This window comes from Desmodus rotundus, chromosome 10 (genome assembly GCF_022682495.2).
Source record: "Desmodus rotundus isolate HL8 chromosome 10, HLdesRot8A.1, whole genome shotgun sequence".
In the NCBI taxonomy this organism is placed as follows: domain Eukaryota; kingdom Metazoa; phylum Chordata; class Mammalia; order Chiroptera; family Phyllostomidae; genus Desmodus; species Desmodus rotundus.
The window spans coordinates 106,843,962-106,871,300 of record NC_071396.1 but is presented as its reverse complement, the minus strand read 5'-3'; the positions used below and the strand labels follow the sequence as shown (position 1 = coordinate 106,871,300).

The following is a 27,339-nucleotide window of genomic DNA, read 5'->3' as shown; positions in this document are numbered from 1 at the left end:
CTGCTGTATGTGGATACAGTGATTTTATAAGAAGGGCATACCTATAGACTCTGACATGATTCGAGAGAAAGCAAAGTCATTTCATGACAACTTACAGCAAAAGGAAAGTGAAGGACCTAAAGCTGGGGAAGTTCAGGCCAGCAAATGACAGTTTGGTAATTTTAGAAAGAGGCTTGGCTTCAAAAACGTCCAGGTGACAGCAGAGGCAGCTTCCGCCCACCGAGAGGCTGCAGAACGGTTCTCAGGTGCCACGGAGAAAGGAGAGCTGCCTGAGCAGGGTTTTAAAAGCAGACGCAAGTGCCCTATTTTGGAAACAAATATCACAGAGGACATTTCTTAGTAAGGAAGAGAAGCGAGCCGGAGGGGACAGGCTGACTCTGGTTTGTGCAAATCAGTTGGGTATGATCCAGACTGCCCTTATCTATACAGACCCATGAGTCCTGAAGGAAAAAGAAAAATGCCAGGGGCCAGTCTCTTGGTTGGACAACAAGACGACCTGGACACAATGGGAACCCTCTCTCTGGATGGGTTCCCTCCATGCTTTGCGCCTGAAGTCAGGAAGTACCTGGCAAGTAAGAGGCTGCCTTTAAAGGTCTTTGGATATTGGACAATGCCCCTGCTACCCAGGATTCCATGAATTCAACACCAAGGGTGTCTTCTCTACTTAAATTTCCGGATCATGAGCTCAAGAGGACGCTAAAGGCTCATTACACATGGTACTGTATGGAAAGGATGGTCAATACTATGGAATAGCAGCCCAACAGAGAAAACATCATGAAAGTCAAGAAGAAAACTGCTGGCGAAACCTGTGTCCTGATGTCATGCATGACTTCACAGCATTTATAACAGAGCCAGTCAAGGAAATCTGAAAGAGACTGTGGATATAGCAAAAGAAGGTGGGGGTGAAGGATTTCAAGGTATGGATATTGGAGAAATTCGAGAGCCAGTAGACACCTCAGCAGAGGAATCAATGGAAAATGAGATGAGTGATTCTGAGCGAGCGCCAGGTGTGGAAGAAGAAGATGGAGATGCCGCAGATTCAGAAAACAAACTGGCCGACAGTCTTGGAGAAAGGCTCAGTGATTCAGGACTGCTGTACTGACATGCACCCTCTGTGATGCGGGCACTGAGACCAAAGCAAGGAGCGTGGTGCCACAGAGACACATTTGTAGAGAAGAAAAAGCAAAGGAGTCAGACAGAAGTACTATGCATTTCTGTGGGTCTGCCTCTCCTGCCCCTGCCTCCCTGAGACGCCAAGGCCGACCTCCTCCTCCTCAGCTTGCTCAGCCAGGAAGACGATGAGAACGAAGACCTCGGTGATCATCCACATCCACTGAATGAACCGCCGATAGTCATCCTGCCATACGGTTCATCTGTCTGTTGTGTGCGTGCATCTTCACACGGCGATCTGATAACTACAGGGCGAGAACTGCAGGAAACGTTCGCGCGCCGTCATTCCCGTCATCCGAGCATCCGTTAGGTAGGACATTGGGTGCAAACCTCGAAGTGGACGGACTGGTCTTACACAGGCATAAGGTGTGTGATGGCTCATAAAAATTAGTCATCTGTTAGTTCCCTTACTGTTTTATAACTTCGCTTTTAGAAAATTACATTACTCTAACAGTATGCCCCTCCATAATAGGGAAAACAGTGTACTGAGCTACTATCACAGGTAAGTGATTTTTAAAACTGCAACAGTCTTTCCAATACTGTATTCTGAAGATGGCTGTAATAACGTATGCCATAAACATTTCATAAGGACTGATTAGGCTACCGTGAAGCATTGCCCCTTTTACTGTAGGCTACCCTAACGTAATCATTGCTGCTTCTCAGTTATCAATGCAGGAATCACTGCACCTGTAAACAAGTGAATTATTTTTCACACTGTCCTTTCATTTTTGATGGCTAGTGTTAGTAATACATATAAAATCCACAGTGTTTTGTGTCACATAAGGCGATATTGATTCAGGTAGGTACTGAAAGAAGATTCACTTGGATAGCTTCATAAACTTATGGTATCCATACATAAAGTACTGTCCATGTACTTTCTCCCATGGTTTCATTAACACTTTTTTCTCTAGCTTCCTTTATGATAAGTATACAGTGTGTAATACATATAGTGTATAAAATACGTGTTAACCGATGATTTCTGTTATCTGTAAGGCTTCCAGTCAATAGTAGATAATTAGCAGTTAAGTTTTTTGAGGGTCAAGAATGATACATGGATTTCCAACTGCACCTGGTGGGGACAGGGATGGTGCCTCTCACCCCTGTGTCATTTAAGGGTCAACTGTGTGTGTGTTCTATGTCATGTTATATATCCTATTGTAAACATTTTTATACTGCTAATAAACTCGCCTTTTGATGCTCAGGAGAGTGTTCAGTAAAGGTGGAGCACAAGAGCACCCATAGATGTTTCAATCCACAGACAAAATTCACATTCAAGATATTAATGTCTTAAAGAGTTTATTTTATTTCACAGTCTTGCCTGAACATTAAAAAAAATGTGAAGTGTTTAACATTTCAATGACTTGGGAGAGTATTTTTTCAAATACTTGAGTGTGTAGAGAAATAAATTTTACCCTTTATGTAGAATAAGTATTAAATGATCTTCAGGATCTATGGAGAATAATCCCTGTATTGAAAAAATGTTTTTTTCTGCCTGAGTAAGCAAAACATGATATAGTTTAAGTGGTTTCGTCACATGTCTTTCCTATCAGATGGACTACAGTTCTGGGCGGAGGCGGAGAAAAGAGCAGCTCTGGTCACACAGCAGTCATGTGGCGCCTGTACACTGTGCCGGCTGTTCGTAATTTCACATGTCCATTCTCCAAACGTGCTAACCATTTAGTGTATGTATATCCGGTACGGTGATACAAAGTCACATACAGAATCAAGCCTAATACATTACTTCATGGACTTACTATTCAATGGCGCAGACATATTAATTAAATAATAAGACAACTGAATGTATTTTTCCAAAAGAAGGAAAGATAATCTTTAAAGATATGTTTTAGGGAAACCAGGTCCAGACAAAGATTTAACTAAGGGCTGGGGTCGGGGTGCAGGAGTGATAAGGAAGATGATTCTTGGCGCAGTCAACCTGTGAGCAAAAGTCTGAAGCCAACATGGCTGGAGAACAGAGCAAGAGGGAGAAGATAGCGTTGGAGACGTAGGCAGCAGAAAGATGGTGCGAGCCCAAGAACCAACATGTTTTCAAGAGAATGTGGCTCGATCAGATTTGTTTTTTGGGAAGGAAAAGAAATGAAAAAGAAAAACCCATCTGATTGGACTGAGGATAGGAAGCGGGGAAGAGTAGATGCTAGAAAAACAATTAGAATGCTACCGCAGTGGTAAAAGCATAATGTTGGCCTATGTTTCTGGTGTTAGAATTCAGTTCCATGATGTTTAAGTCAACATTTTATGAGAATCCCAATATATAGGAAATAGTGCTGGGTGCTGGCAAAATCACACTCAGAGGATGCGGGCAGCTCAAACTGTGTAGATCACATATACACATGGTAGAAATCAAAATGCAATCCATGTACGAAGGTGTAGTGATCCACAGGTGTACAGAAACACACAGGCCAGAACAGCACCATCCTCCCAAAACTGGGAGGAGTAAAAGGAAGAAAAGACGGAGACAAATACAAAGCATGCACCATGCTATAAACCAGCAGGCCCCTCCATTCTACCTCCACTGTGGTCTGTAGCAGATATGTGCATCCAGACACAGAAACTGGACCATGGTTTTTGCATAGTCACCTTCAGAGTATTTTAGCCCCACTTTCCTACCGGCTTCCCAGACATTAGCCATAAGCATCATTGGCCACTACAAGTAAGAAACACTTCTCTCCACTAAACTTCTATCACCAATTCTATCACCAAGTATCTTTTCTTAAAGATGGCAGATACATTCATAAAAGTCATGCAGGTTTGCTCTAGCATAACTTACAGCATCATTCTCAGCTCAACACCTCATTGTCTCCCCAAATGGTCTGTGCTTGCAAATGTCAGACGTCTCGATAGCCAATTCCGGTACCCAGAACTGGGTGGAATTGTGTGGGGTGGTACAAACCGGTACCGCTGTCACATAAAGCTACTTAAAAGGAGGGACGGTTTCCCTTCATGCACTCAATTCTATTTTTACATATTTCAAATGTTGAGTCTGGGGTTCGTTTACAACAGCTCGGTTGTGTATGCTACTATTGAGTCCCTTTTCTGTCATAAACTTCTGTAAAAAGTGTTTTCATATGTTTCTTTCTATTTTTTGCTAATGAGGAGCCTTGAAACTTTAAAATCACATACGTAGTTCACACTTGTGAATCACCATATATTTCTCTGGGACATCTGATCTAAACAAGAGATCCAGAAATACTAGGAAAAACATTTAATTGTGTATGATCCTAAGGAATGCTACTATAAAATTGTCCTGCCAAATGACATACTGAAGAGTGAAACAGCAATTTTACTACAATTACTGTTTCTATAAGGTATAACTGAATATGACCTTTTCTAAATGGAAAATCTGCCAGCACAATCTGCATATCATTTCAGCGATTTATTATAAATAATTACCCACATCAATGTGCAAGTAGAACTCAGCCTTTTGATAACTTTCTATTTTTTAACTGCTTGCTGTTCTTGGACCCTGCTGATGTGCATAACCAGTACTAAAAGTCTGTTACCTAGGTGAGGCATTTTCTCTCCACCTCCCTCACTGTCCTCCTCTCCAAAAGAGATAATAAATAAAACTCACCTCAAAGAAGCTACCCCCACAGTACCTTAATGAAGGTTAAGTGGTTTGTCGTGTTTGTAATGTGCTTCAATGGGGCTATACCTAGTAAGCATTATCTAGTTTTGTTAAATAATGTCATATACTGTGAACTTCTATAAGAAAGTCAGAAAATCCAGTTCCTATTCCTGTGGTTCCTTCTAAAATTGAGCCACATAGCTGGTGCACAGAAAGAAACTTTAACATGTGCTTGCATGTGATTTGGATAACTCGCTGTTGATTTATTCAATATATATTCTATTCAGTGGATGATAGAGTAATGAAAAAGAGATACTGGGCCTGTTCTTGAGGGGCTTAATATATATGACAAATGAGTAGAATAAACAGGAGAGTGTGATAAATATCGAGATCCATTCCAAAATATTTTTCCTCCTAGGTGGAGAAATATTTTGAGAATTTGAGAATACATTGCTTTTCTTTTTTAAAAAAAGTTAGGATCACTGTTGTCAAGGTGCTTTTACAGGTGTCTAAAGCAAACAGACATATTTACAAAGTGTGACATGTGCTCAGAGGAAATGAAAGGCTTCATGATAAAGAATCATGGTGTGAGGGGTCTGGAATTTAATCAGTGGGTGAGGACCTTCCTTCTGAGAAGGAAGCTGGGACATAAGTGATAGTATAAGCTCAACAGGTGAAGGGATGGAGGAGAAGGTTTCAGGAACAGGGTTGCATGCTGGAAACCAGGGAGAGAAAGATGCTTTGGTTCTGCAACCGGATGAGTAAAGGCTCAGACAGCTGATACCTTTGAAAGACGAGCAGGTGGCAGAATATGCAAGTCCATTTGATGCATATGAAACATTTCAATCAAAGGATAAAGTACACTATGTTTTTTAAAAGTGAAAATGGTGGGGAAAATAGAGGGAACTTAGTCTCACTGAAGTCACTGGAAGTGACACCTAAGCTTAGATCTGAAGGATGAAAGAAGTCCCCTTATCGTTTGTTTGGATCTGTGTGCTATATGGTGAGACATACACGCAGATGCCCAGGGAGAGAGGGGATGTGAATTAGTACATACGAACCCACTGTATTATTTATAGTTACAAAGATACACTGATACTTGTAATTGATAAAATCCGAGTGCGTGATTAAGATAAATTAGATATTGCTATACCATTTTAAATTAAAAATTTAACTGAATTGTAACACAAAATATCCTTGAAATCTGTATTGCAGTATATTCTCTATATTTAGATAGTCTAAAACTATTCCTTTTGTCTTGAGATTTTATGTGGTTCCAGAGCTATTAACCTGAAATATAATTCAAAAAATTTAAACCTGTGTCGTGTCATTCATATATATATATTCTAGTGTAATTAAACAGGCTAGATCTCAGAAAAATTTCCTAACATTGCACAGGGTCTGGAATAAATAATGCCTCCTTTTCATTACAAAATTATAAGCTTGTAATTCTGTAACATAACAGTATCACACTCAAGCAAACCATGTGACATTTTACGTGAAATGTTCAAATTGCTGTCCATCTCATGCGAGATTCATCTACCCTACCAACCACACTCAAGCAGGCCTTACTTTTGCTGGACCCTGTATAATCTTAGGAAATGGAAAAAAAATCCGAGTTTAATAGAGATTCAACTTATGAATAGAGACAAAAACAAAATCAAATGCAATGTTCCGCTAATGAGTACATTCAAATTGTCCGTGGGTTCCTTCAGCACGCAGCGATGGCAGGCACGCCTTCTGCGTATCAGATCCGCATTTTAGGAAGTGCTGTGCATACAATGCTCGGAGGACTGGGTCAAGACGGTGGAGTAGGCAGACTCTGGGCTCACACCCGCCTATGAACACACCACAATCACAACTCAGTACAAAGCAACATTCTCTGAGAACCACCTGGAGACCAGCTGAACAGGAGTTTCCTATAACCACAAAGAACAAGCCATGTCCAGTAGGAGGGTCCCTCCAGAGGAGAGAAGGGTCTGGGCCCACAACAGGTTTCCCTCTCTGAGGGACATGTGTGGGAAGAAGACCCCCATTACCCCTGGTTTTGAAAACCAGCAGGCATTGTGTCAGAGAGAGAAAGGCTGTGGGAGACAGGATGATGCTCTTAACGAACCTGCACACAAACCAACACACTTGAAGCTCCAGCATGGAGGCAGCAGTTTGAGGATCTCCTGGGGGAAGAGGGATTAAGTCAACTAACCTTAAGGTGAAGTCTGGAAAGGCACTCTCTCTGGAGACAGAAGCACTGGCAAGGCACAACAGTTTTCTTCTTCTGTGCTCGCTGGGCACAGGGTGGTACCAAATCTCTCCATTGAACTGGCTAACACTCTTCTCTCTACCCCTCAACCCCCTGAAGTCCCTCCCAACTTGCACCTTAACCAGAGCCTCTCCCAGGTGGCGCCAGAGCTGCCGAACATGGTGGCTCGCTTCAGCTTGCAGTTTCATTCCCAAGCAGCCCCAAGCCCAGCACAAGTGGCGGCCAGCCTGGGCTTGCACTGTAGTTAGCTATTGCCAAGCAGGATAGAGGGAAGTTATCTCAACATAATGAAGGCCATGTATGTATGACAAACTACCAGCTAGCATTATATTCAGCAGTGAAAAGCTAAAAGCTTTACCCCTAAGATCAGGAATAAGAGAAGGTTGCTAACTCTCACGACTTTCATTCAACCTAGTACTGGAAGTTTTAGCCATGAATATATGACAAGAAAAGGAAATAAAAAACATTGTAATTGGAAAGATAGAGATAAAATTGTCATGATTCACAGATGACATATTATATATAGAAAAACCTAAAGACTCCACCAAATAGACTAGTATAAAATAAACTCAGTAAAGTTGCAGGATATAAAATTAATATACAGAAATTAGTAGCATTTTTATACACTATAATGAAATATCAGAGAAATTAGGAAAACAATCCCATTTAAAATTACATCAAAAAATAAAATACCTAGTAATAAATTTATCCAAGGGTACCAAAGACCTGTATTCTGAAACTGTAAGATGTTGATGAAAAATACTAAAGTCAATACAGACTGAACCAAAGAAGTGGTGAAACCTCTACGAGAAACAGATCAGAGATAGAGTTGCCTCGAATTTATCAGTACCTGGGCTGCAGTACCCACACAGCTACAGGCACGTGCCAGAGACGCCCGGACCTTTCACACTGGAAGACCCACAGGGACAAAGATCTCAGAAGAGATAATTAGAAAACAGTCTAATCTGTTTGGGTTCGGGCTTTGACATCCTATAATTTTGTGCACATTCTTCTCATTTACAGTTTTCTCATATAAAAAGTGGGCATAGTAATAATACATGCCTAGGAAATATGTTATTAGGATTAGATAATGCTTATAAAGCACTTAGTACAAGCTCATTAAATGTAATTCATTTTTTACTATGCTCAAAAAATGGACACATCTGCTACCATAAACTAGCCACTGTGGCATCCCCATGTCCTTTGTGATCTCTAGGGCAGCTGTGACAGATAGGTGCTAGTGTTGTACATTACAATGGAGCGTAATCTTTCACACGGTTACCATTTTTTTCTCAGCAATTGAATCTATATCTAATAAGGTATTATGCACTATCACTAATATAACCAGGATTTGTTTTCCTTTTGAAGAAAATCGTGAGGGTCACGGCAACAGGGAAGAAAAATATGGTTTAGCATCTGGTAGATCAGGGAAGGAAAGTAAAAGGCGCATGGCAAATACACAGCAGGCTGGCCGTGCCGGAAGTACCTGAATTCCATCAGCAGACAGTGGTTCCCACAAATGCCTTAGTGAACCTGGAGCTGGGCCATTCTAACTAGTCCCACTGTGTCTGAAGAGCCAGGAACTGGGGACCATGCTGTAGGATTTCAGTTACTTAGACATAAAGGTCCAAAGAAAGAAAAAACAAATTCAGTGACATTTTTAGTGAGCAGCAAAAAGCTCCTTTGTGCAAGCTAGCAGAAAGAATCTAGATGAAATAGTCTCTGAATAAATGTACAATATTTAATATTGAAACCATATTGTAAAACAAAACAACGGAAATTCTTTTTCACTGATTATTTCTTAAAACCTACTGAAGTAATAATTTAATGTACCCATTATTATTCATAAAGATTTTTAAAGTGCTTTCAGCCTGGTTGAAAAATAAGTGTACATATTGACAATTATTATACTCTAATAAAAATGCATAATGAAATTGGTGTTGGAGTTAGGGCAAAATACATATTCAAGTGTTAGAATATATATTAGAATATCTTGCCAAATACTGGGGAAATTAAAACATGTGATAAATAATATAGGCATCTGATTGATGACTTTATATGAACTTGAATATGGTAATAATATCTCCCATTCCAGTTGTAGTTGGTATAAATAAAGGGAACCTTGCCTTCTAATTTTTGGGTCATTTCTTTCATTTAACAATTCAGGTGCAGGTAAATTAGAGAAAGAAGATGAGGAATAAGTCAGAAAATAGTTCATCCACAAAGATAGAAGAATAAGATATAGGTAAGGATTCAAAGCCAGCTTCAGATAATTTGAATTTCGAATCTTGAGAAAGCAAGGACCACATGTGAACAGCAATTTTTATATTTTCTGGGTGTATTCCCTTTGTACTTAAATCCAACAGCAGTGACGGAGCATATGGAGACTTAGAATTGTATGCCTTAAAGGCCAAACGTGTTATGTGAACTCCTGGAAATCCTTGAGCTAAGTGTGCCTCATCTTCCCCAGATGCAGGGGCTGGGGCTGGGACTGATTTCCGTGGTGCCTGCCAGCACGAACGTTCTGGGAACATCAGGGCACCCTTCTGTCGTGTCCCAAGCAGCTTTAATAGGTCACATCCCCGGGATACTTACTGGGCATAAGCCCCGATGCCTCTCTACTTTCTCCCCTATAGTAACCTGATTCTCAAGTCCTTCATCCCCTTTGCCAGCTTTTCTCCTTGCTTCCTTCTAGCAGTATTTGTTCAGAAGGCTGCAAAGGTTGGAGTTACAAATCCTGATACCTAGTGTCTAGAAATGAGACTCCCGCCACTTGTTGAGGTGCTGTAAAAAACGAGTCCTTTATGCCCCAGAAGTCAAGTTCTGTGTCAGGCTGTGCAGCTGTCTACACCCCCTCTGAGCACTGCCCCATTAGCTCCGACACCTATTGTGACAACCCAGGGTTGACAGCGGGGGAGACAGACCCAAAGAGTGTAAAAGTCCTGATCATCTGCTTCTAAGGACTTAGGAAGTAAGCTACACAGGGTCCCGATTCCGAACTGAAATGCTAACACTGGAACAGACTGATCACTGGGCAGAGTCCGTACAGGAAAACGGAAGCTGCGGGCAGAAGCCCACAGTTCCACACAGCAGTTCAGTACAACAGACTGTTTTGATTTATGTTTCTGCAGACTTGCAGAAACTTTGAACAACGAATAAAATATAGGATAGAAACACCTGATGCTTAAAAATCAAAGAGGCATTCTTAATCTGGTGTCTATTTAAGGAAAATGTTCAAATTTAACAAAAAGTCATACTTAACTAAATTTTGACCAAAACTCCCAAATCTATAATCTTACACTAATATATGTATATACACATCAAATGCAAGATTTAACTCTAATAAAACTCTATCTCACTCACTTTCAGTAACCACTAGCTAATGATTCTTAACTAATTAGAATCATCAAGCAACCAAAATTACAAAGAATCCCTAAGTCACAGGTAGAAAATATTTTCTAAAAAAAATGAAGCAAGCTTCATTAGACAGACAGCCTTAAAACAATCAAAAGCTAATTAACTGTTGGGTATGATTAAATTCTGGGGATTATAATTTTACCATATTCCTTTTTTGTGATGAACTGGTCAAGTTCAAAAAGAGTCATTAACACACCGTCTATCCCTCCTTTTATTCTGACTCTTTTTCTGAGCCCAAGGTATGGCCATTTTAAATACTGAGGCACATCTTTACCTTCTTATCTCAGTTATTCAACTACTACAGCACAAATATGCAATTTACATCATTACTATTATGTTTTGGAACCTGGTAGAACAATCAAAAGTAGTTTTCAATGGCTCCATGATTTTCCAAAATGTATTCTAGTACCTCACATTCTAATCAGTCTTTAACTGGGAATTACTTACCATTTCTAATGAATTTCTGCCACCTGTATGAAGCTATATGAAAAAATATTTTATTCCCTTTTAGATTTGTTTGGTTAGCTGAAATTATAGATGATAATAAATTCCATTTTTTATGAGTACTTACATTGTATTAGTAAGTAAGGCTTAGGTGGCTTAATAGTTGAGAACTTGCTTCATCAACAACATTTGAAAGTTATGAAATGTTCACTCCGTGGCAGGCACATGAATTACTTAATTTTCCTAACCACCTTACAAATCTAGGTCTATTATTTGTCCCTTTCAGATTAGGGAGGCGGCCTAAGGGGGCTCAACGTTGCCCTGGTGAAGGCACAGCGTACGTGGGAGGTGGTAATAAAAGCCAGCTGCACCTAACTCCCTAAATCTTGTGTTTAACCTTTACACAATGACGACTCCCATTGCAACATTCTGCTTCTACAAAACTGTATCAGAAACCAATTTACAAATCGTATTAACCCACAAGAAAACGCATGGTACAGTCTCAGATGCCATCTGAAAGGCTTGCGGCCCTTGCTGTAGGAAGTTGTACTGTGAAGGAGAATGTTAGCCAAGGAATAAAACCAATAAAAAATTGGGAGATGTGTTGGACGTCTCCCAATTTTTAAAAGGATGCTGCATAATCTCTTATAAAAACGGCAATTCTAATATGAGTTATAAATCTCATTTCACCACATAGTAATCACGGAAAAGTACCATTAAATATGTTAGTTCTTCTTGAGGAATTAAAACTTTTGCACTGCTGAAATTGCGATCTTTTAAAATTTGCACAAAATTATAAAAACCACCTTAAATCTTTTGTGAGAAGAGCTAGGATATAAAGCATAATTTGTAAAATAAGCATATTATCAAAACAACAGAAAAGATTCTCTCTAATACATGTCCTCTGAAGAACATTCCAAGGCAAACAGCCAAGATATGGTAAATTACCAAAAAAAAAAAAAACCCAAGCCCCCAAAACCCAAACCTTGAAAACTATTCAACTTTAAACATAAGCCATTTATCCTTCCTGTTGTTTTAAGAAGAGCCCTGATATTTTTTGTGTGTTATATTTTTAAAATGTACCACTGGTGAGTGCGGCCAGTGATCATGGGTTGCTCGGTGTGCAAATATTTTACCATCACATAGATTATTCGCATATGTTCTCGGAAAGGTACTTAAAAGACACAGCCACGAGAGAAGTCACGGTGTGAGGTCGCTGTGGGTGCGCCCAGGGCTCTGAACTCAGCACATACCCAGGAGCGTGAGGATGCAGGCGAGGATGGCGATGAGCGCTCCGGTGCTGAGGCCGGCAGGCAGCACGTAGGCCTCGGCGTTGCAGGTCTGCGCTATGCCATCCGCATCGCAGTCACAGACGCGGATGGTGAGGGTGTTGGTGCTGCTGAGGGAGGGCGACCCGCTGTCCATGATGAAGACCGGCAGGTAGTAAACAGACTGCTCCTGCCTCCGGAAGCCAGTCCTCCTGGTGAGAATGGAGGCTGTGTTGTCTGGGAGGAAGCAAGCAAAGCTGTTAACGCGCGATTTCCGATGGAACCAGTCCTGCCAACTTATCTTACTCAAGTCACTCTGTTTAGTTCCTTTGGACAGAGAGTAGTATTTTTAATATCGGTTCATGTGAATACATTTTAATATCTGCCATGCCATCCAGTTAAAACCAAAGAAACAGTTGTAAAGTAAAACTGAATATGGAAATGTTTACCGCTTCTAATAGACCCTGCAACTTTGTAAAAAATTACATATGATACACTATTTTAATCATTTTAAATTTCAAACCACACACTTATACAGAGGTTGCAATAAATGACAGGCTAAGTATTTTAGGAACATCATCAGATAGCGTAAGTCAAATTCTAATGCATTCTTTGACAAATCCAAATCCAATAGAGAAACAAGTGAAATAAGTCACTATACTTTCATTTAAATTGAGCTATTTGAGAAAGGAACTATTTTATAGTTTTGAAAAATCCATATTGGTATATATATATATAGTTACCAAAATCCCATGTATATAAACACTTTGTCAATGATAAAATGGGTCATTTGTATTTAACTGATATTTGACATTTTATTTCACCCAAACAATTACAGTAACTACAAAAGTTTTAACAGGGCCCAATAACTCTGTATCACAGAACTGTGATTTCTTCTATAACTGAAATAGATTTTTTTATCTGCTAGCAATCCAGCTAACTCATCTTAAATAACTAATTAGGAATTTATGTGATTCTTTAAATATACAGAATGAATAAAGGAAAAGAAGGACAACCAGGACTATAGGTCCATCCAATGTGTTCTCCTAGCCGTCAATAAGATGCTTATCTAATGCTACCGTTAAACAATTTCCAGTATTCTAATGGAAAAGAAAGCTGAAACCCACTGTCTCAGGAGCACAAATCAGCCAGCTCACACAAGACTGCAGAAAAATGCATCATCTCCAAGTACAGATGTAGCAGGAATAAAGCTTTAATTTTCAGATTCTACCTGGTAGGTTTTTATGTAAAGCAAATCTTTAAAAATGTATGGATTTGAGAGGCATTCATTAAAAAGTTACATGTGGAGTGGTTGAAGAATATTTTCTTGAGTATGTTTCTATACACAAGGGGGGACCCCCAAAAACTGAAACTATCTTCTAAAGGGCGGGTCCCTTGTAGTACAGGCTTCCTCCACTAGGTGAGTGTCCTAGGAACCCGTCTGTATCAGTGCACCAGCTGGTGCTGTTTGAGAGGCTGAGTTCAGCTTCAATTAATTTTTTTTGAAGCCTCTCTCACTGTGTTTGCCCCATTTCACGATGAGTGATTTATGAGTGTGCCTGTCCACACCGTGCTGAGTGTTCGACAGTTTTTAAACAAAAAGGGCATGACCCCCAAGCCCCACCCTCCCTATTCATCTAATCTTGCCCCAAGTGACTTTTTTTCTCAGATGAAAAAAGTCTTCAAAGGAAACATCTTGTCCATGTGGAAGAGATGAAACAAAAAACGGCAGAAGCACTAAAAAGCATCAAAATCAATGAGTTCAAAACTGTTCTGAGCAGTGGAAAAAACATCGCGATAGACGTAGTACATCAAGTGGAGAGTACTTTGAAGGTGAAGTTTAAACATATAAGAATAAATACAGTTTTCAATAAATAAATTCCATCGTTTGGGTTCCCCCTTGGACTTAATAACACATGCATGTGCACCCACACACACCTATGTCTGTGCCTCCCAACTGACCATTCAGGTGTTATATGTATTCACGATTTGACACACGAAGTTGTTAATTAGTAATCTATCATGTCTGACAGGAAATTAGTAATCTATCGTGTCTAACAGGAAACCACACACTCACACAATGAGTGAGCAGCACACACTGAAATGCCCAGTATATAAGAAGAGAATCCTACGTTCCGGAAAGAGATGCTAAAGCTCAACAGGTTTGGCATGTGTTTCCTAAGATGGAAGCCAACGTGAGACCTGGCGCCGCCACACGTTTTCCTTCCGTGCAGGGCAGGGAGCTCTGGACTGGACTTAGGGGAATCTTTCAACTGTGTCCTGAAAGTCCAGACCCTTTAGTGCACGTGCTGCCCAGCAATCATGGTGGCACTGGGCGATGCCACGTGGGGGAAATATTCATTCCCTAGTTGGGAAGATCGTAAGTTCTCTGCCTTGTGCTGGAGGAATACAAGGGCTGGGTCCTGTCCCTACCAACTGCGATCAAGCCAGAGGGCTTGGGATTACGCACGTAAAAACGTTCTGTCTTTTCTATCACTAAGCGGGTATGATAGTGTTCTCATTGGGCAGAGAAGGGGATCAGAAAAAAATATTATTTCAGATACAATTTATGAGGCCAAAGTTGGGTGTTCTGCACTGAGGAAGGTGGTGGCGTCAGGTAAAAGCACTTACGAAGTCCACCTTCTGAGAGAGGGGCTTTTTAGACACACCAGGACTTGGCTAGCAAATCTATCTCTATATGTTTTTCTGAAACGTGGTTCACACATTGGATCTGAAAGAATTGCATTTTCTGTATTGTTGGAGAATACTTTTCTTTATATAGATATTATTGCAAATGCTCTTCTGCTAAAATAAATACCCTGAATAAAAACCTTGCAGATATATAAATTAGAGTTTACACAACAGATAGCAGGTTCTCATGCTTAAAGTTCTTATAATTATCTGCATATGGTCTATAGGTCTACAATTACATATGCATAATTATATACGTATAATTAAGCAAAACCAGAACTTACTTACAGGTGTTTGTAAAAATGTTCCTACAACACTTAGGGCACTAATTACAGTTTTTACATTTGCAGCAGAACAATGAGATTTGGGATGACAACAGGGAATTCTTTTGTTCTTTTTAATTTCACATTTCTCTGCATCAAGAATGTTTTTTATTATTTGCATGGATCATTTTATTTTTAGGTTAAAATAAATAGTTAAGATTGAAAATATTAAGTCCCAGTTGACTGAGGTCGAACTATGTCAAATGCAATTATTACTTTCCCAATGCCTCAAGTTACACGTGTAGGGTGGTCCTGAGTGAGGCATTCAGCCAGCCCTCAACTGATTAGAACATTTAAAGAGCTTGGTAGACAAATAAGAGAGCAAATGTCTAGAAGAAGTGACAGAGACGGATCTGGCTTCTTCCCTACTTGGATTTAGGCCTCAAATTATTTAAGTAGCAGCTTCTTCATGAGAGCAATTCACAGATAAAAATTACCTTAGGGACTTATTGCTCTTTAATTAATGTCCTTGCTGATACATTTAAAAAAGACCATAATCAGCATTCCTGCGTGAGCAAAAGCACTTGCTTAGATAGAGGTCGGACCCGCTGCCCCCACTGTGACTGGAGAGACACCTTACCCTTGTTGTCTCGCAGTGAGAAGTTGTGGTTGTTAGCCGCATCGGCGGTCAGGCTGAAATAGAACTGGTGCCCACTGGACGGCTCGTCTTTATCCACCGCGCTGATTTTCTGGATGACCTAGGGGTGGAGGACGGCAGGCGTGAGGGCACATTGGTGGGCAGGCCAGGGAAGATTTGCACCTTAGAATAAGTGCCTACTTCCTGAATGAGGCAGGGTTTAGGAGCAGATGTACCAACATAACCCCGATCTAAAAAGGACTCTGAAAAACAAATCATGTCCTTTGCCAAATTCACCTTTGAATTTACCTTTGTGAACCTCAGAAATGAGCTGTCCCGACTGACTAAACCATCCTGGCAAAGATCACAAGACACTGAATGACGTGGATGCACAGAGCAAACCACACGGAGGTTAAAGTACACCTAATTCTCAGAACTGCGAGACACTGCGCCCCGCCGTGTAATTCTGGAAACTGCCTGATCCAGCTTAATGTGCCTGATTTCTCCTTAAAGGAGATGAAGCCCTTCACCATTTACCGTGGCTTTTACAGTGTTTACCTTTCTTCCTGCGGATTTTTCATCATCCCAATTAAACCATGATTTGAAAGTGCCTTTCATATTAGTTTATGCTATACATCAAAGTGTTCATTTTGCTGAAACATGCTGATTATATTTTATCTTAAAGCTGGCAGAATTTTAAAGGCAACTACCACCGGGCATTTTGAAAGAAATGACAAAGCCAGAAGCGTGGTGCTGGGATGCTTCTTACCTGGCCCGGCTGGGCGTTCTCACAGACGGTGGTCTCGTAGTCCATGGCAAACTCGGGAGCGTTGTCATTGATGTCCAGGACCGTGATGGCCACAAAGCCTCTGCCTACTTGGGATGGATTCTCTAATCAGGAGGGAAAGGTTTTGTCATTTACTGTCAGAGTAAAGCTGTTGTTCCCACTGCTGGTCCCACGATAATAGTACTTTCACTGTAGATTTCCTTTTATTCAGGAAACTCACATTAAAAAGTTACAGTCAACCCGAACTGTTTGCCTAGCCAAAGTACAAATCTAATGAGAAAATGACTAGGCCACAAATCAAATCTAGAATAGTAACATTACAGACTTTAAAGAGAGCTACAGAAAATCTGATCTAAATGTCATGTAATGATCTATATACACATATAGATAGTATACCTATGTATTTGTTGAAAGAATGATCTATAAAACCATGTATTTCAATGTTCTTTGATGCTAGAGCTACAATATCTTTGATACAATATCTTGCATACAATATTGTATATGTATATAAAATAATGCATTATAATTATATGTAGTCCTGTCAATACTTTTCTTATCAGGGGCTCACATGAGTTCAGTATGAGAATGTGCAAATCTGGGCATCTTAGGAAGAAAGATGGATTTACTGATTTTTGTGCGCTCTCTGACCAGGTCCACATCGGCACAAACGCAGCATGTGAAATACGGCCAGAGGACGACAAGAAGCTCTCTGAAGGTGATTCAGACCCACTATTTCATAGTCGTCTCTTTCATTAACTTTGTAAGTGTTAGCACATAAAACTAATGAATATACATATAATTCACAGCTTCAAATTAGGGATTTTCAAGCTTTTATTCAATTGAAATAAGCACCTAATATAATTGGAGTTTAAATTATAACATCGTGACATCCCATTCTCTACACTCCACGTCCTCCATCCTGATTTAATTTTCAACCTTTCAACTTACGGCTCTCCATTGCAAGGACTGTAATATTATGAACGGCATTGGTCTCCCGATCCAAAGACTTGGCAGTTGTGATCACTCCACTGTTGGCATCAATGTTGAAGTATCTCTCCAAGTCTGTGTTTCTGTCAATTGAATACCTAATTGAACAATTGAAAAAGAAAAACCTCAACATTTATGTTTGATTATAATTTGCTAAATTTATTTCATTACATGAATAGCCAATCACCAAGTCCTGCTGACTCCACAATCGGTCATACTAATAACGATAAATGTGTGCTTAGTTTAAAACTTCATCGATATGGTACTTGGTTCTTCACCTGCTTGTCTGTAATCTCTTTGCTTTCTGCCAGACAGTACAAAATAAACACCCCTGTACAGTTACCTTCACAGAAGCTCTGAATGTGCCATTACAAACTTCAAAGAATTCCATCATCATCATCATCATCCTAAAAACCACTTCCAGTAGATCTGGCAGCCCTGGGCATGGTTACAGGTCCCTCTAAAATGAGACATATGTAGACATCTTCCCCATTCCCATATACTTGGTAACATTTCTTGTGTTGATAAACACCAGCCTGATCTTAACCCACTTTTGAGGGTGTATCTCTCATTACACCCTCATTAGGGGTGTTGACCAGGGTTCAATAGACAGATTTCAAAGTACAACCCCTAAAATTGTATGAATATTTTTCTGTGTAAATAGTTTTCAAAAAATATCTCCACTATCTGAATGTTAGTGAAAAATCTTTCTTATTGGATCTAAGTTTTTGTCCCATACACAAAATTCACTCTGTGCTCATAATGACTACATTCAGATGCCACTCGTGGTCTTTCTAGTTGGGTGAGTTAAGGGCTCTCATTTAAAAACAAATAGTTAAATAAAAAAATTAGATAAACAAATACATACCGAATTTAGGCCAAGAAAGAATTTTAGATTTACATAGTTGTTCTCGATTATTATTAAAAGGAATCGCATGCTTCAAGTCTGCTGTATTACAAAATGCAAGAAACATAAAAAGAGGAGGCATCTGAAAACATTAGAACAGAAAATTAACCATAAACCAACACATAGTATTGTCTTCGTGCTGTAACAGGTATTTTGGTGTTGAGAATCTGAGGAAGTTATTTTCTGATGGCTTCTGTATTCCCGAGGGCATGTGAAACAAGGCTATGAGCTGAGAGAGCAGGGAGAAGAAGGTGGTTTGAAGAGAGAAGTAATTTTTTTCAGAATGGACACACACACACACACACACTAAGTACATTGGGACAGCTAAGCATTGTGGACTGACCCTGTGAGGTGTGTGGTCATTAATGTGAAACCAATCACCCTGTCTGATCTGCTCCATCTCATGCAAAAAAGCAGAGGGTTGGATTTACAGAGTTTTGGACGATGGAAGGAGAGAGGAAGAGAGGAGGACAGAGGCATATGCACATGTAATAATGAAGGCCCATGCTATACAACTTGGTAAGAGAGAACGGAAGAAATCAAAGGCAGACATTGAGAAGACCTTAGTAGCAGCAATAGATTATAGGTCTTTATTACAATGCAGAATTGCAGGGGACGGCTGTGGTGGGCAGAGAGATACTTGAAGTAGCTTTTCAACAGCAGTATACATATATGTGTGAGAGTTGACCAGCCAAAGACATCTTCATAAAAATCGATGACTGACTGGGGCAAAGGGACAGATGATGGGGACAAGAAGACATGGGAGACCAAGTCTGAGGGGTCATGGGTGTGGTTGAATCAGTTACGAATCATCATGCCAGGAGGGAAGGTGGGAAGAAATAAAACAATACTGAAACCCTCGATGAATTAGCATGCTTATGTTAGGGAGTTGATAGACACATGGAAGATTTTGAGTAAAGTCTGATAAAGTATTCTGCTAAACAGTTCAAGTTTTGAAGGAAAAATGAAATGGTTGAAAATGTCAATGGACTCATTCTCGCCTACAGAATATGTGCTCCATGGCATGACAGAGAGAAAAATAAATCTTCCTCGAGATTCCCCAAACTTTCTCCTTAGCATCTTTTATTATAGCGAAGTGAGTGACTTTCCTCAAATCAAAATCAAACTGTTCCGCTGAAGCTGCCAAGCCCACCTGTTCTGACCTCTCAGGAACGTTTTCCTGGGAATGAGATATTTTTCCTCTTATACAGCTTTATTTGAATCTAAAGCAAATGTTTTCTATCTTTAAAAAAAATTCTTACATTTGTGTCAAGTTCATCTTTGGCCTCCATGTCACCAAATCCATAGTTCACATCTCTGTCCTGTTCTTTCTCTCTCTCATCCAAGGTACTACAATTGAGCACTTGCTCCTACTCAAGACACATTCTCCTTTTGGGTTGACAACTAATACATCATCCCTGTTTTATTCCCACTTTACTATCTGGTCCTTAATAGCCTTGGCTGGCTGAACCTCCCCCTCTTGATCTCTAATTACTTGAGCTCTTCCAAACACCTCCGTGGTTCCTCTTCTCTTCTTTACATAACCTCCTTTCCTTAGCAACTTATACAGTCCCATGGCTTAAACACCTTTTATATTTTCTGTTGCTCCCAAATTTAAATAAAATATCCTTGCCCTTCTATACTTATGTACTGAATCACCTACTTAATATCATCACATGGATATACAACATGAAATGAAATGAAACATGTCCAAACTGATGTTATAATTCCTACAGTCTCCCAAACCACTTCCTCCCTCATTGTTTCTCTGAGTCAGCGACACGACCAGTCACTCGATGAATCAGATTAGAACTCGAGCGTTGGCCATCGACTTGGGTTTCTCTTACCCCTGCACACAAGTCTCGACAACTGCACTCAGCACCATCAGTTCAAGTTACCACCACGTTAGCCCGGTTCTACATTATTTTACCCGTCATCGACGTATTTCCATTCTTACTGTCCGCAATCCACTTTCCACACAACAGCCAGACAAACAAGAGAGGATTTTATTTAATGTTAGAAATGGACTTTAATTTTAAATTAAATAGTATAGCTAGATTTTCTTCCCTGAAACATCGCTTTAGGCCAACATTATATGCCAAAATTTCACATTGTGAACATACTATATATGCATGCTTTTTGTGTGTATCTCTGTGTGTATATAAACTACATATATGTACATATGTATATAGTCAATGTATATGTACTTTAAAATATCTTAAAGTATAACATACATACTGATCTACAAATTAATAGAATTGATATTAATATTTGACAGGAGGATTATAACTTAATACCTTTGAACACATGCATCTATTAAGCCAATACTAAAAGCCTCGTTTGTTCATATTTTTCAAATCACTATGGTAACATTTGCATATTCAGGAACAAATGGACTTCTACATTCCAACCAAGCAAAGAGGCCTTGAACTTGACAACACTTGTGGAAAGTTGTTCATTTCATTCCCCACAGAGCTCAAGTCAATGACTAAAACATTTGCCTCTATTATCAATTGCCTCAAAATTTCTAGGATTTGAATAGTGAACATTGAAAACTTGAAAATTCACTTAACATGTTGAATGTCTTCAACTTCTATACACCTCACAGAAAAACCCCCAACCTTTTAGAGAACCAGTTGTCACCTAGGCCTTTACATGTTTTGAATATGACGATGAACACCAATCTTTCTATCACTCAAATCACAGTCATTTCCATGGGTTGGCCAAAAAGTCTATATGGTTTTTCCATAAAATAAAAGACTTCATTTTCACCAATAACTTCATTGATTTGGTATGTCAGCTATCTCCCATATGGTAGAGTGTTGTTCTCAACTAATGTCTTGATTTGGTTGCTATTAACTTCAACTCATCTACCTGACTGACCATGGAGCATCATCCAGTGAGAAACCTCCACGAAATTTTGCAAACCACTTTTGACACATTCAATCAGTCACAGCGCCTTCTGCATACACTGCACCAATCTATTTTTGCATTTCAATTGCACTTTTACCTTTCTTGAAGTAATAAAGCATAATATCCAAAAATGTTGCTTATTTTCTTCCATCTTCAATATTAAAATGGCTACACAAAAATTCACTAATTTTGATACATTTTTTAAAAATGCACACTGATATGATAGCTATCACAATACAATCTAACAAAATTGTTTCGAATGAAGTTGAAGACAACTAAGTGCCACTAGATCCATCTTACAAGAAAAAAAAATCAAATGAACAAATGTTTTGGCCAACCCAATATATCAAAAACTACATATCATCCACTTATAAGTGTATATATTTTTAATAGCTATAATTCTCACATAGTGTTCCCTAAATAGCACAGCCTTGAATATACATATTTGGTAATTTGTGAATCATTCCAACATTCTTATCTCATGTCTCCTTTTCATTATTCATGCAATTATCAATTAGCCTTAAGCACCTGCATGTGACACTCTATTTCAGGGAATACAGCATATAAATAAAATATTTTAAAAATAGCAACATATAATAAATATTTAGGAGGAAACCAACGCATTTCTATCCTAGAGTCTGATGAATGATGTCAGGGCAGATGTGGGGAGAGAATGCAGTATTGGCTTGAGAGGAGATGGAGGACCTCAGAAAGAGCAAGGGGTAGACAAGCTGTCCAGAACAGGGGTGGTGGTTGGTATGTCTTTCAATCACAATGACTTAGACCACCCTGTATTAAAGGGGCTCCTGTTTTCTACCAACCCCTTTGGACATGCAAACAGTTAGCATTTATGTATGATGCATTAGCTGATACATAAAGTTACCTAAAAAAAGCTATCCCTTAACCAAGAAAATATGAGCATGTTTTAGGAAGGTGAGAAATGTCTGTGAATTAGAATCTAGAAGAGGGGGTGACTGAGCCAAAGGAGAGGAAAGGTCCTGAAGAGGTTTGGGGGGTACCCTCTGTGCAGTTCACTGGCCCTCTGGGTCCACTGGCCCAGGGATGAAGGCATGCAGTTGCCTGAGTCAATCAGAGGCTGAACAGGAAAGGAAATGGAGTCTCTAACCATGGACCAAACTTACCTTCACTAGTTTCTGCAAATTACAGCCCAAAATACTTGGCCCTTCTCACCCTATGTGAGAGGGGCCAATTAGAGAGTCACTTCCATTGTTTTTGCAGCAACAGCACTTAAAGCTTTGGCCCTGTTTCTTAAGCAGACAGAGTGAAACCTGCGGGTCCAGCCTCAATCCCATTCCTGAGATTTGGGAAATGACTTCAGGTACCTCCATCATCATCTACTCAAGCTCAAAAAATAACTAAATGCAGATTCATCAGCCAGCCCTTCCCCAAAACTATTCCTCCTTCTAAACTTCTCATTTTCCGAATGGGTTGAGTATTTAAAGCAGTTTATTTTTTGTTCTGACTTCTCAAGCAACTACTTAAGGTCATGGATGACAGAGACTTGAATGTGTGAGCCTAACATCCATTCTGCCTTCTTATGACTAGAACCCTGCTTTTGTGGCGGCAGCCATGTGTCTGTCTGAAAAACAGCGTTGTCTAGTCTCCCCTGTAGATCTGGCATCCTTATATCTAAGCTTTAACAAATGAGACACAAAGGAAGGTTGTTGGGTTGAACATCATTGAAAACCTCCTTAAGACAGGAGCAAGTGGCTCATTCAGCCGGCATGTGATGTTTGCCCCTTCTCCTCTCTCTCTCATCGGGGACACGAACACAAAGGGACCGTATCCAAAAGCCATCTGGTAAATAGGAGGTGATGAGTGTGTGGTATAAGAAGCCAAGGCCCTTGATGACATGATACTGCCAAATAATCAGTCCTTGAGTGCCTAGCTCCAGACTTCCCATTAGTAAGTCATTAGTGCTAAGCTCTGTTGCCTACTAGCCAAGCACAATTTCTAACTAAGGCAAGCAGGCGTCGTTGCTGCTGCCTTTCAGTCCTGGATTCCGAAGTCTCACAGCTGCTTTGTTGAGGGAGCCAAGATGCAGAACCATGTCTGTCTGGGCCATCTTTCCAGAACGCACCTCATTACCTGTAAATGAGCTGTTAGTCTGTCACCTACAATTCTACGGCCCAGCTTCTTTTTTGTTTCCCCCATCCCTGCTCTCCTACCTAAAACCCTAAGCCAGTCAAACTGATGTATTATTTGATGACTAACAATATCCTATGTCTCTGCATTTCTGTGCCTTGCCTCACGTAGCTACTCCCATCCAATTATTTTCTTGCTACAATTCCTTGAGGACAATCCCCTAGCATTATAGCAGCAAGCCTTCCCAATTATATCCCAAGTCTTGCCTCTTTTTTTTTTTTTTTTTTTTTTTTTTTTTTTTTGTACTCAGGGCCTCTCTAAGACCCCACATGTGGTGTGGGCTGCAAGGGGTTGTGCTGGCCTCGCCCAAGTTCCCCCTAGTTCCATCGGAGCTCTGGCACCAGACACTTAGATGCCATCTCAGAGGACTGCATTCCTGCCTAAAGTTGGCGACCCTCAAACAACAAAGCTTTGGAGCTCTGCCTGTGGAGATGAATGTGGCTGATTAATTTGTGATGAAAACAAAGGCTCTAGGGACAGGGTCCTGCCATACATCATTTTGATGAAAATGGATAATGGTTTTAGGAAGAAAGCCCAAGAACTGTATCAGAATACAGATAGAGTCCATCCTAAAAGCTACACCTGCTAATTTTTGCCAACCCAGTATCCCTTACTTTTCAGAGATTTCTTTACCCCCCAACCCAACCCCCTTCCCAAAGTATCAAGATTCTGTTAAATCACAACGGTAATAATTTCTAAAAATATCATCACAAATAATGCAGAGTTGTGTGGTGTGACTATAAAAATCACAGGATTAGAAGTCAAGAGACCTGGGGATTTGGGCGCCAGGCTGCTCTGACTCCCCATGGGAACTCCTGGTCACTTACTCCCCCAGCTCAAATGTATTCATCAGTAAAGTGAGGGAGCTGAGAGATCTCCAAAATTTTTCTAAGTGTCCAGCCTTAGCAACTGTCTGACATTAACAGCTAGTCACCGCATGTCTTTGTAATTTCCCCAGGTCAAATACAAAACAGGGGCATTCATTTACTTTAGGGAAATCAGGAGGTACCTGTGGCAGGAACAACACAAAAGTAGAAAAATTCGTAGTCAAACCAAAATTTCTAAAGTTTTGTTCATTAAGCTACTCACTTTAAAAAAACACACTAATAACTGTGATCCAAAATGGGCCCTTCTTCAGTATCTATATTTCTATTTCTATTGCAAGAAAAAAAAAGGGACGAATAGAAAAAGTATTAGCCCCTCTTGGCTGATATGAAGAATGCAGTCTGTCAGTAAAATTCTTCAATGCCTGTGGCACTGGACCAGTAGGAAGACTCACATTTAGATCTCTCTGTTCCCTAGATGCCACAGCTTTCACTACTGGAATATTTTGTCAATTTATTTAAACTAAAAAAACTAAACTAAAATGAACCCTGAAGCCATTCACAAGTGACTTCTCATTAAGAAAGCCCGCAGTAGGTAGCGACTGGGCATTCACTACAGGCTCTAGTGCCGACCCAGCATGAACCGACACTGGGAGCGAAAGGACAGCATTACAGCCAGGACCCCGCGGCTAACCCACAGCACTCGGCTGGGCTTTCCAGTCCCCAGCCACACTCTGCTCCCTCACCTGCAAGATGAGAAGGTTTTGCAAGATGATTTCTCATTTCCAGTTTTACCATGGACTTTAAATAAGTTTCTGTGTAAGATGTCCCGCTAGATAACAAGAGGGTTGGGACCACATCTTACACACCTGCACACCCTCCGTGTTCTGTGCATCTGCTACAAAACGAATCTCCTAAAAAAAACACCTGTTCCTTCACTGCTGCAGTTTCACAAACTATGGAGGCCAATTAAACTGTCTTTTCTTTTCATATTTGCAAACAGAATTCTTGTCACTCAGCTATAGATATGCATGTCAAGGTTCTCAAATAGAATGTGTAGGTGAGTGGGAGAGACTGACACAAATGTTTCCTTGCTACTCTGATTGGCCAAAGCCCATGAAAGAAATAAACATGGATAAATCTGAACAACAGAGATAGTTCAATCATTTAAGTTGAAACCTTGATTGCTAAAAGAAATGTGTTTATGTGTGCCTGTATGCGTGTGCATGAGTGTGTGTGTTGCTCTAAGAAGTGCACTGGTTTTGACACAGACCTTGCTGAAATCCTGGAACCACATTTTCTAACTGTGTGACTAGGAGCATCTTTCTTTATAACAAAGGAATGGTAATGCTTGCCTAGTAGGAACTTAATGAGAACTGAATTCCTTCAACATAAAACTATCGAGTTCAATGCTTAGTGATGCCCCTGTTTGTTTGCATCCTCTCCCCCTTCTTCTGATAACAGCAACTCGGTTTTCCTCTGCGGGTTTAAACCTTCCCAATCTCATGCAACCTTGATGGTACTCAAAATCAAGATGCCCAGAACTTCCTGAGTAAGAGATGGGCACTTGCCCTAACAGAGGCCAAGACACTTTGCAAGAAATGTGAACAGTAAGCAGAAGGCCTCCAGAAAAGGAAAAAGTTGTCATTGCCCCCGACACACCTGCAGAGACCCTCTGCTCATCCCTCCCACTCAGGTTTGTAGGCAAACCTTACTCTTCTGTTAGGGAGACTGGCTATTCAATGTTTCTTTTAATTCTGTGAACTATACCCACTTATTTTAATACATCCCTTCTTTTTTCAGTTACCAATGGCCAAGTTCTGTTGATTGCAATTAAAGAATGCTTATAGTCCAGTAAAAGCTAAACAAACATTACTTCCCTAATCTTTCAACCTCCCATTGAATACACACCACAAAAGAGTATGTATTTCATATTCTTCTATTAATAAGACTTTTCTATGTGCATTTTAAATGAGGAAAATACTGCAAGGGATAAATCAAAAGAAATGTGATCTTCAATAAATTCATTTCACCTGGAGTCTCCCTAAAAGCTAACTTGGAAGATTTCTGCTCTGAGTAGAGTTCTAATTCTACAGCAATAAATGATAGAAAAATGTTCATATAAATTAGGAATTTCCTACTTATTCAGTTTTGAAAATTATCTTTAGATATTAAGTGCACTAGTCTAATGAAAACTTATTTTCACCATACCTGACCATACACTTTTTATTTTTATTGATAATTATATTAAATTCGGCAGCATTTTGAAATAGATTACAACTCCTATTTTCCTCATGGACTTCATTTCTGCTACTTTTTGAATGAACCCCTATTTTTCTATTTGTTCCTGGATCTCTAAATTTCTCAGGATAATCAGATATGTACAAATATATTTAGATCAAAATAATATGTACAAATATATGCAAAAACACACACTGAATTATTCAAACACCCCAAACATGTTCACACTAGTCACACTCCATAATGTAGTATCTGATACTATTTTATCACCTTTTATCTGAGAACATACTTTACCAGGAAGGCAAAGAGAGCCTGTAGGTAAATATTACCATCCCAAAATCCTTAAACATAACTACAAATACAGTTCTGGATGTACATTGTTAGAAATGCTGAAAATGATCCTCATTAATTTTTATTCACCCTCCCCCTTTCATGTCCGATCGCACTTGTAACAACATTATATTGCAATTCGTTGGCTATTTTGGGCATAGGGACTGCGGGCTTGCTGTGCTGCCCACAGAAATAAATTTGCTGATTTAATAGTATAGCACTGGACTCTGAGGATATTACTAAATAAAACATAAACAGAGTTTGCATAATGTTTTCTTAGCTGGTCTGAATACCCCAATCCCTCAAACCCTGTTTACGCCACAGCCCCTTGAAATGAAGTCCCAAGTCTGGTGAACCCGGAGTGGCAGCTTTATCTCACAGTGTGCCAGCACCGGCACTTCCCCCTTGTACTGTTTAACTTTTATGGAATCAATTATTTTTCCACCAGACT

The 27,339-nt window shown here is 39.8% G+C and overlaps 1 protein-coding gene across 1 annotated transcript in view; it reads right to left on the bottom strand.

The window, feature by feature from the left end:
• CDH7 (cadherin 7) overlaps positions 1 to 27,339 on the bottom strand; it is a 116,216-nt gene that overhangs the window by 10,513 nt on the left and 78,364 nt on the right. Inside the window, exons 8-11 of the mRNA XM_053913341.1 lie at positions 17,469 to 17,605; positions 16,503 to 16,624; positions 15,737 to 15,854; positions 12,128 to 12,379 (exon numbers count right to left, since the gene is read on the bottom strand). Coding sequence (XP_053769316.1) covers positions 12,128 to 12,379; positions 15,737 to 15,854; positions 16,503 to 16,624; positions 17,469 to 17,605 — 629 coding nt within the window. The remainder of the gene's footprint in view (positions 1 to 12,127; positions 12,380 to 15,736; positions 15,855 to 16,502; positions 16,625 to 17,468; positions 17,606 to 27,339) is intronic.